General features: G+C 46.5%; 1 protein-coding gene and 3 long non-coding RNA genes across 4 annotated transcripts; all 4 read left to right on the top strand.

The window, feature by feature from the left end:
* The first annotated feature begins 2,581 nt into the window (after positions 1 to 2,581).
* LOC309681598 lies at positions 2,582 to 5,256 on the top strand. Its single transcript, XR_014270051.1, has 3 exons — positions 2,582 to 2,616; positions 3,667 to 3,790; positions 5,112 to 5,256. It is a non-coding gene; the product is annotated as an uncharacterized lncRNA (long non-coding RNA).
* A 268-nt stretch (positions 5,257 to 5,524) lies between these two features.
* LOC309681587 lies at positions 5,525 to 8,450 on the top strand. Its single transcript, XR_014270050.1, has 4 exons — positions 5,525 to 5,602; positions 5,695 to 5,808; positions 7,325 to 7,415; positions 8,282 to 8,450. It is a non-coding gene; the product is annotated as an uncharacterized lncRNA (long non-coding RNA).
* A 558-nt stretch (positions 8,451 to 9,008) lies between these two features.
* LOC309681552 lies at positions 9,009 to 10,001 on the top strand. Its single transcript, XR_014270045.1, has 3 exons — positions 9,009 to 9,187; positions 9,307 to 9,403; positions 9,868 to 10,001. It is a non-coding gene; the product is annotated as an uncharacterized lncRNA (long non-coding RNA).
* Positions 10,002 to 10,567: 566 nt separating this feature from the next.
* Positions 10,568 to 16,695, top strand: LOC309681492 (E3 ubiquitin-protein ligase RBBP6-like; the record flags this gene model as incomplete). The annotated part of the gene is made up of 7 exons (XM_082495376.1): positions 10,568 to 10,598; positions 11,803 to 11,906; positions 12,338 to 12,471; positions 13,199 to 13,295; positions 13,378 to 13,456; positions 13,550 to 13,607; positions 15,940 to 16,695. 7 exons carry the CDS (start codon positions 10,568 to 10,570, stop codon positions 16,244 to 16,246), a joined length of 810 nt encoding a protein of 269 aa, XP_082351502.1. The 3' UTR covers positions 16,247 to 16,695.
* Between the last annotated feature and the right edge of the window lie 226 nt (positions 16,696 to 16,921).

Raw genomic sequence — 16,921 nt, 5'->3', positions numbered from 1 at the left:
GCCCCCACGATGCCAAACCTCCGTCCCCTTCTGCTTTCAGGCTAAGCTCAACTCATATGTGGAAGATCTGGGCCGGATCATGAAAGACCCTTCTCGAGGCAGAGGTGACCTCTGACTGCTCCAACGCTGTGGTCAATGTGAGTAGCCCTCGGGCGAAGGAAAGGCATTGGCCTGTCAAGAGCTTGGGCGGAGAGCTTGGCTCAGTGCTCAGTGGGGCTGAAGGTTGTGCAGAGCTACAGGGGAGCCTTCAGAGAAGCAGGGAGCTGGAGAGGGCGTCAGGGAGAGAAAGGCACTCATCATGAGACAGGCGCACCCTCCACCAGGTCCTGCATTGCTGTCAGCTCGCCCAAAGCGTGGGAGCGGGAGAGGGCCCTTCATATCTGCACCCACACAATGGACATTCCTGAGGAGACATTCAGGCTCAAGGTGAGTGGTCACCCCCGCGTGCCGTGTGTCCCCTCCATGACACAGCCCCTAAGGGAGCCCTGCGTTTCCGGGCGCTGGGTTTTGGGCCTCCAGGGTGATAGGACAAACCCCTCTGCCTGGTCACTGCTTGGGAGCAGCACGGTCACTGGGGCTGTCAGTGATCCTGTTCCTGGCCCTTCTCTCTGCGGAGATATCGCATCTGGAAGCACTTGGGCTCCTTGGTGGGGCTGCTGGGGCCTCTTGCTAGGGATTGCCCGGTGCCATCCCGCGAGCTCGCAGGGTTGTGCCTGGGCAGCTTCTCCAAATGCTGGGTGAGGAGAGCGGGCGCTTCCCTGCCTTGGTCAGTCGCGTTCACCCTCCAGTCCCTGCCTGGCGCGCGGGGCAGGGAAGGGGGAAGCAAAGTACTCATATGCTCTCGCTCCCCAGCCCTGCCCGTGCGGTGCCCCCGTCCACCTCGGGAGGCATGCCTTGGAGAGAGAGGGTCACCGAGTGCCACCTCCCCAGGGCATTTCCAGCAGCAGGGGGCAGTCTGGGAATTGCCCCGCTGCTGTCAGAGAGCAGGACCTTGTCTCCAGCACGGGGGACCATCTCCCTCTGTGCCTGAGCTCTCCACACCCAGGAGAGACAGAACCACAGAATCACAGAATCCCAGACTGGTGGGGGTTGGAATGGCCCTGTGGAGCTGCCCCAGTCCCACCCTCCACCAGAGCAGGGGCACCTCCAGCAGTGGCACAGGACGGCGTCCAGGCGGGTTTGGAATGGCTCCAGAGTGGGAGACTCCCCCACCTCTCTGGGCAGCCTGTGCCAGTGCTCTGCCACCCTCACAGGAGAGAGGTCCCTCCTCAAGTTTAGATGGAACTTCCTATGCTCAAGTTTGTGCCCGTTCCCTCTTGTCCTGTCACTGGGCACCACTGAAAAAAGACTCTTCCCATCCCCCTGGCACCCTCCCTTTAAGGATGTATAAGTCTTGATAAGATCCCCTCCTCAATCTTCTCCTCTCCAGATTAAAAAGCCCCAAGTCCCTCAGCTTTTTCTCCTAAGAGAGATGTTCTAGTCCCCTAATCATCTTTGTAGCCCTTTGCTGGACGCTCTCCAGCAGTTCCCTGTCCTTCTTGAACCGGGGATCCCAGAACTGGACACAGTACTCCAGATGTGGCCTCACCAGGGCAGAGTAGAGGGGCAGGATGACCTCCTTCGCCCTGCTGGCCACACTCTTCTTGATGCACCCCAGGATGCCATTGGCCTTCTTGGCCACCAGGGCATACTTCTGGCTCATGGGCATCCTGTTGTCCACCAGCACTCCCAGGTCCCTTTCCACGGAGCCGCTCTGCAGGAGGTCAGCCCCCAGCCTGTACTAGTGCAGGGGGTTATTCCTCCCCAGGTGCAGTACCCTACACTTGCCCATGTGGAATTTCATAAAGTTTGTCTCTGCCCAACTCTCCAGGGTGGTCAGACAAATGGCTCAGAAGTGTTCTCCATCATTTCAGGGTGCCCTTGCCCTTGCTGCCAACAGGCAGTTCTCCATGCGGTTTCCCCAAACCCATCACTTGCGTGGAGGAAATCTCCTGCCCGGGACCAGAGAGGAAATCCTGACGATGGCCACCTTTATGGAGGGGGGAACGGAGCTGCCCAGCCTGAGGTTTGTCAGCCCCAGAACCTGGCTAGTGATGTGCTGCTGGACTCAGTTCAGCCCCGCCAAATGGGTTTGTTCCATGTTACGTTAAGGAAACAGTGGAATGGGAGACTCTGAAACGGTCCGATTTTCCACGCTTTACTCTGAAGCAGTGGAGATAAAGGAAGATGTTCAAGCTGGACAGGTCCCAAAGCACCATCTTTATGACCTCATGAGCTGGAGGAGCAGCTGGCGACCGTGGAACCTCGGAAGCGTAACATTCTGTACCGGCTGGTAACTGCATTTGTTGGTCCAGCAAGCCTGGAGCAGGTACCACCTCTCCGTTTGTGTGTGTTTCACTGTGGGTTGTAGTTTTGTTTCAAACAAAGAATCAGAGGTAAGGTTCTGACGGTCTAGTTTTTGAAAGAAAATGACTGCTTTCAGGATAAGGATACGATTTGCCTGACTGTTGATAGCTTTAACGTTTTCACGTATGTTCTGGCAGTGAAGGAGAAGCACAAAAGGTGAAAATGGCCACAGCTGGGAATGACGACTACTTTTATTCCAACTCTGCACAGGTAAATGCAGTAGATTTGAGAGTGGTTTGTATCCTTGATTGTCTTGAACTGTCCGTGTTGAAAGGGAGGTTTATTATGTGAAGTTAGAAGTTGCTATGTCCCTCTGGCTGGGTTATGGCAGCATCTGTAGATCAACTATCTGATCTTCGGAAGTGGCGAGAAGAGCTAATGACCATCTAAACTATGGACGATTTCTCCTGGGAACTGGGCTCAGATACTCAAAGAACACACAAGTTAAAAACCGCGCATCAAGATCACTCATCACTGTCCTGTTGACCCCACATTATATTGATTCTGAATAAATAGGCCGTGTTTGCAAGTTCTGCTTATAGCGACTACCTGAATTTTGCAAAACCAGTTCCTTAAAGCAAAGTCCTTCAAAAGGGGTTTGTTTTTCCAGGAAATATTTATGTTCCACCTGGTGAAAATCCGGGGGCGGCTGTAGGGCTCTTTGTTCTTGCATCCATTTCAGCACGGGGGATTTAGGCGTTAATGGCGGGGCGATGGGCTTTGGCTCCAGCCCCCGGCGTGTCTCGGGGGATGGCCCAGTCGTACTGACTACAGTCCAACAGTGGCGTGGGTTTGAGATGCTGCTCCTAGACCCAGCCACTGGTAGCTGGAACTGGGTGAAACTGACCTTCAAATACTCCAACGTTTTCAAGTGTGACTTTGTTTTCCTCTACAAAATTGCTCAGAAACTGGTTAAGAAATAACCGACAACCTGGCATTTCCAGCCGTCGGCTGGGATGTCGTTCATATCCAGGATATAAACCCGAGTTTATATTTGTCACCATAATAGCGTTGTACCTGGACTACTGTATCATCTCCCCCATTACTGAAAACCAAAGAGTTTTAAAAGAGGAGATTCGCATTTAAGGCAACCACTAGAGCATGGGAATGTAGTGCGACTTACCCACACAGTCATTGTCCTCATGTGGGTTCCGGGTGCAGATTCTCTCGCTGTGTTCACAGCAGCACGCCCCGTATTGATCCATTTAGTCCATTTTTATTGTTGTATTTACAGTACCTGAAAACTGTTTTCTCCTGCAGCAAAAGTACAGCAACACCTCCTGTTTCTGGGAAAGTCAACCCTTGGGCTGTTTGAGCATCAGTTGTGCCTTCCATCACAGCAAACCTCGTTACATAAATGGACTTTCTTTGCCACCGAGTAACAGTGAGTAAAAATACGTTCTCAACCATTTCTTCATGAGAGTGCGTAGATATGGGAAAATGTCCTCCCAGTGCTTACTTCCCGTGCTTACATAGCATGTATTAAGGTCAAGAAACGTACCGTGGCAAATCATTTGGGTATGATCTGCTGCCCCGGCAAGTTGAAGGCAAAGAAAGGAATTGTATTGGCCTTTGAATAGGGTTGCCGTATGAATTTTTTCAGCGGTCACGTTACAGGTCTTCCTACCTATGAGTGACACGAAAGATGAACTCACAAATGGCAATTTAGGTTGCCAAGGTCCACGGAGTAAAAGTGTTGCTTTCCTTGGGTGTTTGCTAGATTAAATCTCTCCAGTAGTGAAAGCGGTGAGTAGGCAGGTAATGATGTAAGAGAAATGAGGAGTGGTGTGTGTGGTGGGGGAGGAGGTTGGTAGGGCCACCGGTAGCAATATCTGTTGATGCAGCACAACACGTGAGATGGATGAGACCCCCCTCGGACAGAGAACGTCAGACTACAGTGCTGTGCGTGCAGGTGTCTTTCCATTCATCGTTTTGAATAAATTTTTCAGGCGTGAACGTTGGACGCTATTGAAATACAGTAATAGTGTGCAAGGCAGTACCATGTCTGAAAATCAGAGTATTTATGGAAAAAAACCCAATTATAAGTTGCTTTTCTTTTCCCTCAGTCCATTCTAAGAGGGGCTCTCTGTCTACCAGGAGTCCTGGTAGACAGCTGGAACCTGGAGCAGGGTAAGAGTCCAGGGCAGGGAACCGAGACAGATGTCAGAAATCGGGTGGAAGCCAGAGTGAGGGCAAGTCATAGAAACATAGAATCACAGAATAGTTTAGGTTGGAAGGGACATAAAGATCATCTCATTCCGACCCCCCCTGCCCTGAGCAGGGCCACCTCCCAGCAGCCCAGGTTGCTCCAAGCCCCGTCCAACCTGGCCTTGAACACCTCCAGGCATGGGGCAGCCACAGCTTCTCTGGGCAACCTGCGCCAGGGGCAGCGTAGAATGATCACGATGTTCCTCTTTTCAAAAGGCTTTCTTCCGCACTGCCTCCTCTGCCCATTCAGAGGAGCGAGTGCCCGTGATTCTTCCTGCTCTCTGTAGCTGGAAGGTGCTCTTGGAAGAGAGTGTCTCTCCTCCTCTCTGGTGGTTGGAAGATGCCAACCTCCGCAGAAGATTTTTTCTACAAGACACAATCTGCCTATTTAACGATTCTTCAATATGATAATGATTTAAAAACTGTACCTGCTGGTCTGAACCTGGACTTGATAGTCTTGTTCCCGCCTAATAAAATAAATGTGATGTTATCTGCAGATGCCCCGTTGCCACAGGGTGTACCAGAAGGGATTCTGCCTCCAGCCCATCATCAACAATTGCTCAGAACTCCTAAGAATATTTCACTACCGGTTCACCCTCCAGTGATTATAAACCTGAATGATGAAGACGACGAAGAGGAGGATGAAGAGGAAAAGAACTGTAAAGAGTTTTTTTCTTTCTTTTACAAGGAAGTAGAGTGGGGTTTTTGGACCCTTGCACTGTACTTCACAACTGATGTATTATAATAACCATTACACTTTGCGAAAAGCGTTGTTGACAAGTTTTGGAAATAGTTTCCAGCTATGACCCAAATGAAATTCATTATGGTATTTGCTTATTATTTGATTATTAAGAATTGTTGAAGGCCTTTGTATAGATACCTAGAAATCTTTAAAAAATATTTCCTACAGATGTTCCTGAATGGGTGCCTAAGACTGCTGCCGATATTGAAGAGGAAAGAGCAATAAAGGAAGCGTGCTATATATCTGGTAAATATGGAATTGGTCACTCTTTCCTAAAGAGCAATGCTGCCAATATAGTAAACTTTGGTGTTCTTTTTCCCTCTTGGGAATATATTTAGGCGAGTATTACGGGACTCAGTACCATCACAAACACCGATCAAGAAAAACTGCGTCTTCACGTTGGGAAAACGAGCTATTACCCTTGGAAGGTACCAAGCGACACTTGCAGAAAGGCAAGTGCTTTCCATCTTTTCGGACAATGTTTACCAGTTTTTAAATTACTGTTACAGGGAGAAACGATGACATAGTTTCCCGTCCTCCCCGCTTTTTTAATTTAGTGACGATAAAGGGTAGCATATTACAAAGAGCATAAAAATCCTTCATTCCTTTGTCCCCCTATATATTTATGCTGTCACACGCGTGGTGACTCGCTGCATCAGTCGATTGCAGACGGAAAAGATGGAAAGGAAATGGGCTGTTAACCCTACGCGTATGTTCCTGAGATACACAACATAGGGTCACATTTCTCAGGGTGCTCTTGAGTACAGATAACTCGGTGAGAGTCCTTTCCTATAGGAGGTGACTGTTCTGTGGCACAGAGGAACACATTTGCTGAAGGGAAAAGATGTGAGGCACTGCCTCGGGAAGGAGAAGCAATTGCATCAAAGTATTCCAGCGTGACAGGCACTTAATGATGATGTCTTTCCTACTTTTTAACTGAGATTACTTTTCTTCCTCTGCTGAGGGGTTTGGGTCTTTCTAATCTGGAGAAAATACGACAGACGGGGGATCTTATCAATGCTTATAAATCCTTAAAGGGAGGGTGCCAGGGGGATGGGAACAGTCCTTTTTAGTGGTGCGCAGTGACAGGACAAGAGGGAATGGGCACAAACCTGAGCATAGGAAGTTCCATCTATAACACGAGGAGGGACTTCTTCCCTGTGAGAGTGGCAGAGCACTGGCACAGGCTGCCCAGAGAGGTGGGGGAGTCTCCCACGCTGGAGCCATTCCAAACCCACCTGGACGCCGTCCTGTGCCACTGCTGTAGGTGGGGGGTGGGCGTGGGGCAGCTCCAGAGGCCCTTCCGACCCCCACCAGTCTGGGATTCATTTTGTGATTCTGTAAAGCGCTGAGCATCTGAGCAGTTTGGTTGTTGATGCTCCAAGAAAGGGACAGAGCTCGCGGGCTCTCTTTTGCGTTCTGTCGGTCTTGAGCACTGGCGGCATCAGGTGAACCGCTTTTAGGTCACGGCTGTGGAAGCCACGGCGCAGAGTGTTCATGCTTTAGCCAAGGGCCTGTTGTGTTGCAGGGCAAGCGTGTCAGACTGTGGAACCTGGTTCATGAAGTGAGACTTTGCTGTGGTTTGCTTTTCTCCAAAGGTCTCTTGGGTTTGTAGCTGCACAGAAGCCAAAGCAGCTTCAGCTAAACTGGGAGAGAACCTCATGCATTGGCAGACTCTCCTGTAGTGACCTTTGACACCATTTTGCTGTTGGCATTCAAACTACTTTAAAACTTGGAGGTTTTTCTGCTTGAGTTTGATTATGAAACCTGAAGGTTTCTTGAAAGGTACTGTTAGAGTGTTGAGGCGATAACAGCACAATGTTACACAGAAAACTTTGCTTTTATATCTGTGAAAGGATTCTCTGAAGTGCTGTGTAAGTACATAGTATACGTACAGAGTAAGGACATATATTCTTAAAAACCGACTGATGTTCTTTTCTGTATTTATGTTGTTTTCGGAATACACAGATGACGATGCTCCAGTTCCTAAGAACTCCTCGGTAATTGCCGGAAGAATCCCTGCTGGAGGAGTTAAAGCTAGCAGCAAACCATCAGTTATGTAAGTGTCCGTAAAGCACTGTCTTCTTTGTTCGGGGTTTAGCGTGTGAGCTTTTTTTATGGCTATTAGTTTACAGCGGCTTTGAGACTGTACCTCTCCTGTTAAAGCTGCTCTGACCTTTTGCTGTCATGGGGCAGATTTTAAGGTATCTTTTATTTTGGTCACCAGGCTCCTAAATCGCACAAAATCCTAGGAAATGCTTTCAGGTGACATCGCTACTACTATTTTTAGTCTATTTAGCGTATGGAACACATTCAGTATTTTGGCACCTTCATGGCTAAGCGTGGTGGGTGTCCGAACACAGTGCGTGGGCTTCCACAGAGAAGCACTGTTCTGCAGACTGTGCTGCTGAGATTTTTGATATTTCTTTGTCAGATAACTGATGTGTTTCATGGAAGTAAACTTGCACTTTGAAGCATCAAGATTATCCCTGTTCCTTCTTAGAAACTAAACTGCTCTATCTGGTACCCATTTGTAATACCAGGGACCCACAGATTGGCTGAAGTTACCTCTATGCTTTGGTGGCCGATGCTTCAAGAGCACAAAACTGTAGCACAGACTTCACTTTTTTGATACTTACAGAGCCGAGACAAAATAGCTGAGGACTTCCTCTCGCACTGCCGCGTTCTCCATCTGTCAGTCTCAAAGTGCTTTGTGACCAAGGAGAAACGCGGTTTGGGGTTTGGTTTTTTGTAGTCCCAGGAGAGAACAGGTTCACAGGTTCTGTATACAAAGGAACTTCCCCATTCACTAGATTGTCAGAACGTAACGTTTTGGTGTTCGGGTTTTAGAATGTGTTTTCACTGCTTTATGTTGGGCACAAGTGCTGTATTTGAAGTTCTGATCCCCTTTCTTTCTTCTCCTAGAATTCGAACTGGGCCAGCGAGTGGAACATCAAAAGCAGTATGTAAAAACAGTCTCAAAGGTTTTTCTACGCACTGCACTTAATTCTAAACGATGTCGCCTTGTATTACTTTTCCAAACATTGACTTAATCTATTTTCCAGTAAAATGTAGTCTATGCTGAAAACAACATCTTTAATTCAGCGTAGAAAAAGTGAGTAATGCCATCATTTGCACAGTTCTCATGTGAATATCGGTATTTGTGCCCAGCGATGCGTTGTATTTCACAGTGAATATGCTGGAATATTTCCCGTAGGAGGTTATGTTGTACACAGAATGTGTGATGGGTTTTAGATCGTGCAGGTTCAAGGTTTGCCCAGCTGAACTTGGTGCCGTGTTCTACCTCTGTCCGTAGCTAGTGATGCGTATGTTTGTATGGGCGGTCGTGTGCTTTTTGTGTCCTGCCACGGAAATTTTTTAGAGCATACTTTTAGTACAATTTAGTACTTTTAGTATAATTCTTTCTGCACGTAGCTTCAGTCCGCTTGGAAGAAAACTGGATTGGTCACACCAGTCTTTCTGTGAAGTACAAACAGAGCCGAAGGTTCTGAGTGCCCGAGAATGCTCTTTTCAAGTGGGTGAACGGGCACATAAACATCCCGCGATGGCGTAAGGACTCCCCAGAACACCTTCAGGACGACCGTATTTGATCGAAGCAGCTGTTTTCACGCAACCTCAGCTGGCGTTGTGCTGCTCACCCACAGGATGGGCTGAGCGGTGCCGTCTTGGGCTGTGTGGGCTTAAACGTGTTTCTAACGTGTGTGCCAAATACTTCCCTGTTACACAGAGCGACGATCTGGCCGGTGCTTCCGAAGAAGAGAAAATAAAAGCGGCGATGATCCAGTTGTGCCGTGAATACGGTCCAGTGAAGTAAGTGTTGATAATGTCACATCTCTTCTTTAAAGATTATGGAAAGATTGTAGAGGTGGGTTCTTTTAACAAGAGAGACAAATGCATACCTTTTTCTTCTTTTCCCAAAAACCTGTTAGTTCCATGAAGAAACCCTTGGCTCCACCTCCAGCCTCATACATTTGCTTTCGTTGCGGGAAACCTGGCCACTATATAAAGCACTGCCCAACACATGGGGTAAGATTGTGGGGGACTTCTGGCGTTACTTAGCTTTTATTATTTTTACCTTGGCAGTTAGGTAACGAACACATGAACTCTCCTCTTCAGAAGGGTTTCTCTTGGGGTGAAAGACAGAGGCTATATGGCACTGTTGCAAAACCCTTCAAAATTCAGGGGAAACCTAGCATTAAAAATGTAGCATTTTCTTTTTTCTAAGTCATAAAAATGAAATATGTCCATAGGTCATTCTCTGTGCACTTTCCTGCATATTTATATATATTTCAATACTGTTGATTTTCTTTCTAGTCTTAACCCTTTTTAATGAGAGTTCACAGCTTTTGGTATTGCGTGTAAAACCGAGAAACCCTTGCGCTAGGCAAAAGGAGAGGATTAAGGGCTTTAGCTGCTTAAAATAATCATTGGAATGTCATTCTAAGTGTGGGTCTTAAGATGAGATACATCTGTATTTCTTTTCTGAACAGGACAAAAATTTTAAGCCTGTTCCCAGAATTAAAACGAGCACAGGAATGTCAAGGGGTTTCCTGATGGAGGTGAAAGATCCCAATACAAAGTGGGCCACGCTGAAAAACACCGGAAAATACGCAGTACCACTTATTAATGCGTAAGTACGGAGTTAATTGGATGGACCAAAAAGTGAAGGGGACAAACCATGCATAAATGCCTGAGTGACGATGCAACCGAGTTGGCCAGCGTCGGTCATTACGGGGGAGGAAGCACTGGCGTTGCGTCGTCACCTTAACAACTCTGCTACTTGCTGGTATTGAAATGGGGTGGTCCTACTGTCCGCGCCCCTGGAACTTGGTTAAACTTGCAGTGCGCTGAGAATCTGTATCTCTGCTAAGAATCTGTATCTCCGTAGTGTTTACCGTGGAGTTGTTCTCTTGGAAAGCTTCTGGTTCATGTTCCAAAGGCTTCTTGTAAAATTTAACAAATAGCTGTCAGACCGAGATTTCCTCCCCTGCTCTGACTTTTATCAGATCCCATGTGGGAAACGCACTGAAGTTTTCCTGTTGCTATAAACTAAGAGAATAGTACTGTGTGCTGACAGGAGTGGCTGTTCCAAAATGCACTTGGTGGCACTTCTGTTCTTCTGTCACGCATCTCCTTTTGTAGAAGCTGTAACATAGACCTCTTCCATGTATAAAATGCACTTTCTTGGAGATGAACTTTATCCTGAGCCTGCAATTTGCAGGTACCCTCTGGCACAGGAGAGGTGGGATTCATTGCACCTGATTTCTGGCTGTCAACAAATGATTTTTCTAGTCTGAGCTAATTTCGTAGTTGATCCAATGAATGGGAGAGTTGTGCAGAAGGAAGATTGTTCCCCCCTCCCTCTCCTGGTGTTGTGGCTATTGCAAAGTGGTTTAAACGAAATGCCTATGGTTCGGAAGGCAAATGTGGAGTGAGAATTCCATCTATTATTTTCCTCTGATGATATCCAAAGCTTGGAACCGTTTTCCTTTACCCATCTGTAACTTTTTTCTTTTTCCTTCCCCAGCCCGCCCTCCAGGGAAGCTTATGCGGGAGGACAGAGGGAAAAGCCTTCCTTTTTACCAGAGGAGCCGTCCTCCTCCTCAGAAGACCCTATTCCAGCTGAGTTTTTGTGTCTCATTTGTAAGGAGATAATGACTGATGCCGTTGTTATTCCCTGCTGCGGAAACAGTTACTGTGACAAATGTACGTGTTCTTCCCGTATTTGTTAATTCCAAATACCTCTGATTTTCTGAGAGCAGAAAGAGGAGATGACAAAATTACTTTGTTACCCGTTCTATTTCATACTAAAGTATCCCCTGAATAGGAAAGGGGATTTCCTTTTTTACACAGGAAAAAAAAAGGCAGAAAGCATTTTTCCCTTTGTACGTATCCAGTTAAATCCTCTTTCCATGCAGAAGGAGGAGTATAAGAGTGCATAACTGCGCAGCACATTCCAGTATGAGATATCGAATGCATTTAGTTTTTTCACAGCACCTTCTCTCATACAAAATTATACACCAACTCTGGTGATGTACTGTGCTCTGCAGCAACGGGTTGTTGGGCATTTAATCCGCATTTTTTCCGGGGGAGAGTTGGGAAAACCCTTGAGAACTCAAACCTACCAAGGTTTTGTTGAGGTGTGTTTTATTCATTAACCGTGAGGTTGGTGACTTCTCACTGCACCGGATAGTGGAAAAAAAGACTGGTTGAACCATCAAGTGTTCCACTGGTGAAATATCAAAACTGTATAGGTATTTGCTGCATACTGGAATTTAGTTACACTGCTGAATATTTATAGCTTCACCCTCTCAATTAAAGCCATATTCCCCCATCAATCATATATGTCTTTTTATAATTGATTAGAACCCCCAACATTGCCTTCCTTTGCCTAAAACTTCTGTGATGACTCTAATGGCACACAGGTATTAGAAGGGCATTACTGGAGTCTGAGGAACGCACATGCCCAAAGTGTCATCAGACAGATGTCTCCCCTGATACTCTCATTGCCAACCAGTTCCTACGCAAGGTAACGTCATGGCTTCTACCTAAACTGTTTGTGAGAAAAGTCTCTTAGTAAGAAGCTGAAAGGGAAGAAGATATTAATTTACATCTCCTTAAGCAAGGCTAGATGGAATAATAAGGCCACATGTTCTTTCTAAATACATCGTCTGTTGTTAGAGAAGCTTACAGCTCTTTAGAGACAATGGGGCCAGTTCAGGGCACACTTTTCTTTTCCAATTCGGTGTGAACACTGAAGTGCTTTAACTACAGATACTCTGAGTTACCCGTCAGTACTATCCGTGTTTAATGCGACGTGTTCATACATCCGTGGGTTGATTCATTTTAGGATTGACAACGTTTGCAGGAGCACACAAGTAACGTTACTCTGTGCAGCCTTTTGGTCGTATATCTACTAAGTTTCATATTACCTTTTTGTAAACGTTTTTCTGCCTCCAGGCTGTGAACAACTTCCACAATGGCACTGGCTACGCAAAAAGGCTCCGTCAGCAGATTCAGCAGCAGCCGCCGCCTCCGCCTCCGCCACCACCTCCACCACCGCTCATGCCTGTTGCACCTCCTGGACCTTTTTGGTAGGAAATCTGTAGATCAACGTGAATACATATGAAAGACACCAAAATGCTGCAGTCAGATTCTTCTTCTTGAGCTTCTCTGCTGGTGATTTATGTACCATTAGTGACAGTTCCAGATAACTGGGGAATTTCTGGGGTTTGTCTTTCCTTTGAATGAGGACACGTTGATAAGTTGGAAGTGTGCCTCATGCAAGAATTTTCTCAGAAGCGTTTCTCGTTGGGTTGCCTTATCAGTCGTTCAGTAAAGGTTTACCCTGAGAGAGGAACATTTTGTCCCCAGGAGCCGTTTGATTGCACGTGGCTCACAGTTCCTCAAGGAACCATTTAGGAACGTCAAACCTTCTGGAGTGCCTCAATTTCTCTTTAGGACTGGGGAAATAATACTCTCCTGAAAAATGTAAAAGTACAATTATAGGTAAACTTGGCCAGGTGTTTTTTCCACAGTCTTTGTATGACTGATACTATGATAACTCAGGGTCATCCTCAGTAATACCCAGTGCCGCATACAGATTGGATAATAAACGCTGAAACACGGTGTCAGTAGTCCACAGGGACTTCTCGACAGGGCTTCATTTGGAATTGGCCAACTTCACATTTGTAAATCTGAAGGGATTTTTTTGTTTTTTTTTGCATTTACAGTAGTCAGCCTTTTCTCACTTTAGACTTCATATTTCAAGCAGCTCTCCAAAACGCTGTTTGATTAATAAAAATGTGTGGTTTGTTGTAGCGGTGCCGATAGCATTATACCTCTTGCGGCTCTGCTGACGGTGGCCAAACCTCCTCAGTCTTCCTCTCTGTCAATCAGCAGTTTGTTGGAAGAGAAGGTAAGTTTGATGTCAACACAGGCGGGGATTCTTGTATTTTAGTAGAGCTTATTTTCCAACTTACTTTCCATTTCCTCACAAGGCCTGTCAGGGGCCTGTGCTGCGAGAACCAGCGTTCCCAACTCTTCTGGGCCCCCAGGGACAACCGATACCCACAACTGGTAAGGAACAATACCTTCAGAATTTCTTTTAAAAAATGACCTTCAGACAAGCTGAATGGGACTTTGTTCTTTTTCCTCTCCCCGCTCCAACAGGGCGCCCAATGGGAGGCAGCGCACATCGCTCAGCCGGTGGCAGAGCGGGCCGGGAACTGTAAGTGTCCTACAGAAACTCAACACGTTCCTACTTGTAACCTGTTAAACGAGGCCGTAACACGTAACTTACACAACAGCTGATTTATAACGAAAAAAGTCTGCACAGATAGATGTGGAGATTACAAGTGGTAATTAGTTTTTAAACGGCTTGATTCGAATTGGCTTTAAAAGAGGGGATCTGTGCTTGCAGTAGGATGATTTAAAATAAAAGCCCAGTACAGGATTGAAAAGAGGACTCTGGAAAATGAACGCTTTTTGAGGAAACCATAATTCCATAGAAAAACAAAATATAATTAAAGGATCGGGTGGAAAGCCACCCTTTTGATTACTGGCTGAATAGAGCTGGAGAAATCGATTTCCCAATAGAAATCAGCCTCCAACATTCTTTTTTTTTTTTTAGATCTTAGTGGATACTAATTGAGCAAATCCTTGGAACAGTCAGTGCCGTTATTTTATGACAATTCTGAATTTCTTCAAGGCATTCACCTCCAACAGCCAAGCTGCTTTCTCTCAGTTGGAGAGAGAGGAGACTGTTTTATCCATCATTGCAGTGTCAAGCTGGTCCTTCCTGATGGTAGATATTTGTTCTAGATGGATTGTAAGGGCGCAGAGTGGTTGTAAAATCTTACGAGAAATAAAACCAGAAACCAGGATCCATTCCACAGATTGTCTAAAATAAGCAAGAAAATAACAGTTCAGGGACAAGGACGAACCAAATACATGATGGTGAGGCGACAACATCGGAAGTATCACGTGTATCGAGGAGCAGCAGAGGAGCGGTGGGCGCTCGGCACATGGGAGATGGGAGTTTCTTTTAAGCATGGGCAGCCTCCACCCACAGTCGCAAAGCTGAATACAAGGGGAGAAGACTGCGGGAAGTGTTGGGGGTGAGGGTGTGGAAGGCAAGTAAGAGGATCAAGAAATGAGCGTAGTCTCAAGTGGCTCCATGAAGTTGTGTTGTTCTTCAGTTCTGTATTTCGAGAGTAGACCGGACTGCAGTTACGCTAAAGCGCATCTGACATGAGCAAAAGTGACGTAGTGCTTTTTCCAGTATACTTTTGTGTTGGAGACGGTAAATATGCAAAACTATTCTAAATGAAAACGATTCAAATGAGCATAGGCTTTTTTTGTGCAGGTAACTGTTTGAGATGTCCGTACTGGAGAAGCAGGTTGTCTAGAAGAATCGGGAGGAGTCCTGCTCCACCCCCGGTCGTTACAGGGGTTGGATGATTCAAGGGATCAGCCCTGACGGGAGTTTCCTGTGTAGGGTACGAGCTCACATACGGCAGAGGTTACAGCAGAGCCATCGTTAGAATTGGGCAGCAGTTGTTCAGGAGCAGGTGTCGCTGTTACTAAAGCTGCACCGTAATGACATCCTTCACCTCCTGACAGCCGTGACGAGGCCAGAAGCTGAACAGGTGTCGTTGTGGGATTTTCTGCGTCTCCCTGTTGCGATTGTAAGCACTACCTTAAAGCGCTTTGGAGGAGACAAGTGAGAGAAGGTGTCTTTGTTTCCTCTTTTATTTATCACACGTGGATACATGTAGAGATACTTACCTGGGCTGAAAACTGGTGGCTTTGGCTGGTATTTTGTTGATATTGTTAAATTTTTCTTTGGAATTGAAAATCAGGCTTGTTTGTCAGGAAACTTTACACCGGTGAAGGACTTTGAGAGGAGGAACGATGCTAATGAACGTATGAGGAATACCTTGAAAGGATTCTTTAAAAAGTAATGAGAGACGAATTTGTGAAGAAAAGACTCAGGGTACCTGATGTCTTCTATCCCCCAAAATCACTTGGGCAGGAGTGGGAATAGCTGGCTCTCAGTAATGCTGCCAGTATCTTTCCTAGAGGAATGGCATTGCGTCATAGTGCTGCAGGCTGAGTTTAGAAGCTCTTAGGACGTTTCTTGAAATGCTGTCACCAGCCTTGGTGAGAGCTATCACGTGCATAAGACATAAGACTTGCTCTTTTTGCATCTTACTGCAACAGAAATGGTTTGCACTGCATGGAGTTGCTGAGTAGTACCAGTCGAGGCCAGTATACACCACCTTAAATCAATCAGTGGCTCTGGTAGTTGATGTGCTGGAAGTGAGTGGAAACAGACTTCCCCTTCCCGTATGCTTTTACACTAACAAAGCAGCAGCTGTTCTGCCTTGGAAGCAGAAACTTTTACATGCCATCAAGTTCTTCAATTTGCAGTAGCGCTGTCAGCGGCCAGAAGACGTTTTGACATAAGCGTATGGAGAGGGAAAAAGGGAACAACGAAATTGGTGAGGAAAAAAAAAGTACTTGCATTTATTGCTTTTGTGTTGTGTTCTTTTTTAAAGGTCCAAGACTTCCTGTAGTGCTTCATCTTACCGCAGTTCCTCTACCTACTCCCCGTCAAGACCACATTCTTCCCGCTCTCGCGCTCGCTCCCGCTCCCGCTCTCCATCATTTCGTCGTTCCCATTCTCGTGCCTATTCGCGATCACCACCATATGGAAGAAGAGACAAAGGGAAGAGGCAAAGGGAAGTTGCAGCGCATGACAGGAAATCGTACTACGGCAGATCAGTTGACTTTCATGACCGATTTGAAAGGGAAAGGCACAGAGATTGGGACAGGGACCACAGAGGACGGTATGGAAAGTTTTAACAAGGACTATGCTGTTGGCGCGCAACCTCGACCTCCAGTAAGCAGAGAGAAATATTCTCCAGAGAGGTTTGGTCCACCTGGGAGGCGACGAGAGAATTCACCATATGCTCGGGGACGTAGGGAGGATTATCCTGGTGGGCAGAGCCACCGAAGTCATCACAGAGCGGGAAGTTACCCAGAAAAACCATGGAAGGCTTCCCAAGAGAAGGCAGGATACCGATCATGAAAAATCTCCACAAATGGAACCTCCTGTGAAAAAGCTGAAAAAGGAGTTGCCAAAGACAGCGGCGTTAAAACATCTCCCTCTTAAAAGGATGCCGCTATTTTGATACTATCATTTAAAGAGTAGTCCCCAGTTTGGGAAGACAGACAGGCAGTACCTTATCAGTCTCAGCGTAATGTTGTACCATATTACTCGTCTTCAAGAAACACAGCAGCAACACTTGACCTAGTTCCGATGGATTTTTATTTCTTGAAAACAGTTAGTCTTCTCTTTGCTAGCGCGTGTGCAAACACAATGCCATGATCATCAATAAAGTTAAGGTTCTCGTAGCCTCGTGTGTCCCCTGCCGTGTCCATGTTACAATTCTAAGCATCCCCTTACCATCAGCTGACAGAGGTGTCAAAAAAAATTAAAAACGGAAAAAAGCTGGAGTGGGAGAGAAGACTTAGTGT

Source organism: Vanellus vanellus (genome assembly GCF_965231255.1).
Source record: "Vanellus vanellus genome assembly, chromosome: 25".
NCBI lineage: Eukaryota > Metazoa > Chordata > Aves > Charadriiformes > Charadriidae > Vanellus > Vanellus vanellus.
The sequence above is the reverse complement of the archived record's forward strand: the minus strand, read 5'-3'. Positions and strand labels throughout refer to the sequence as shown.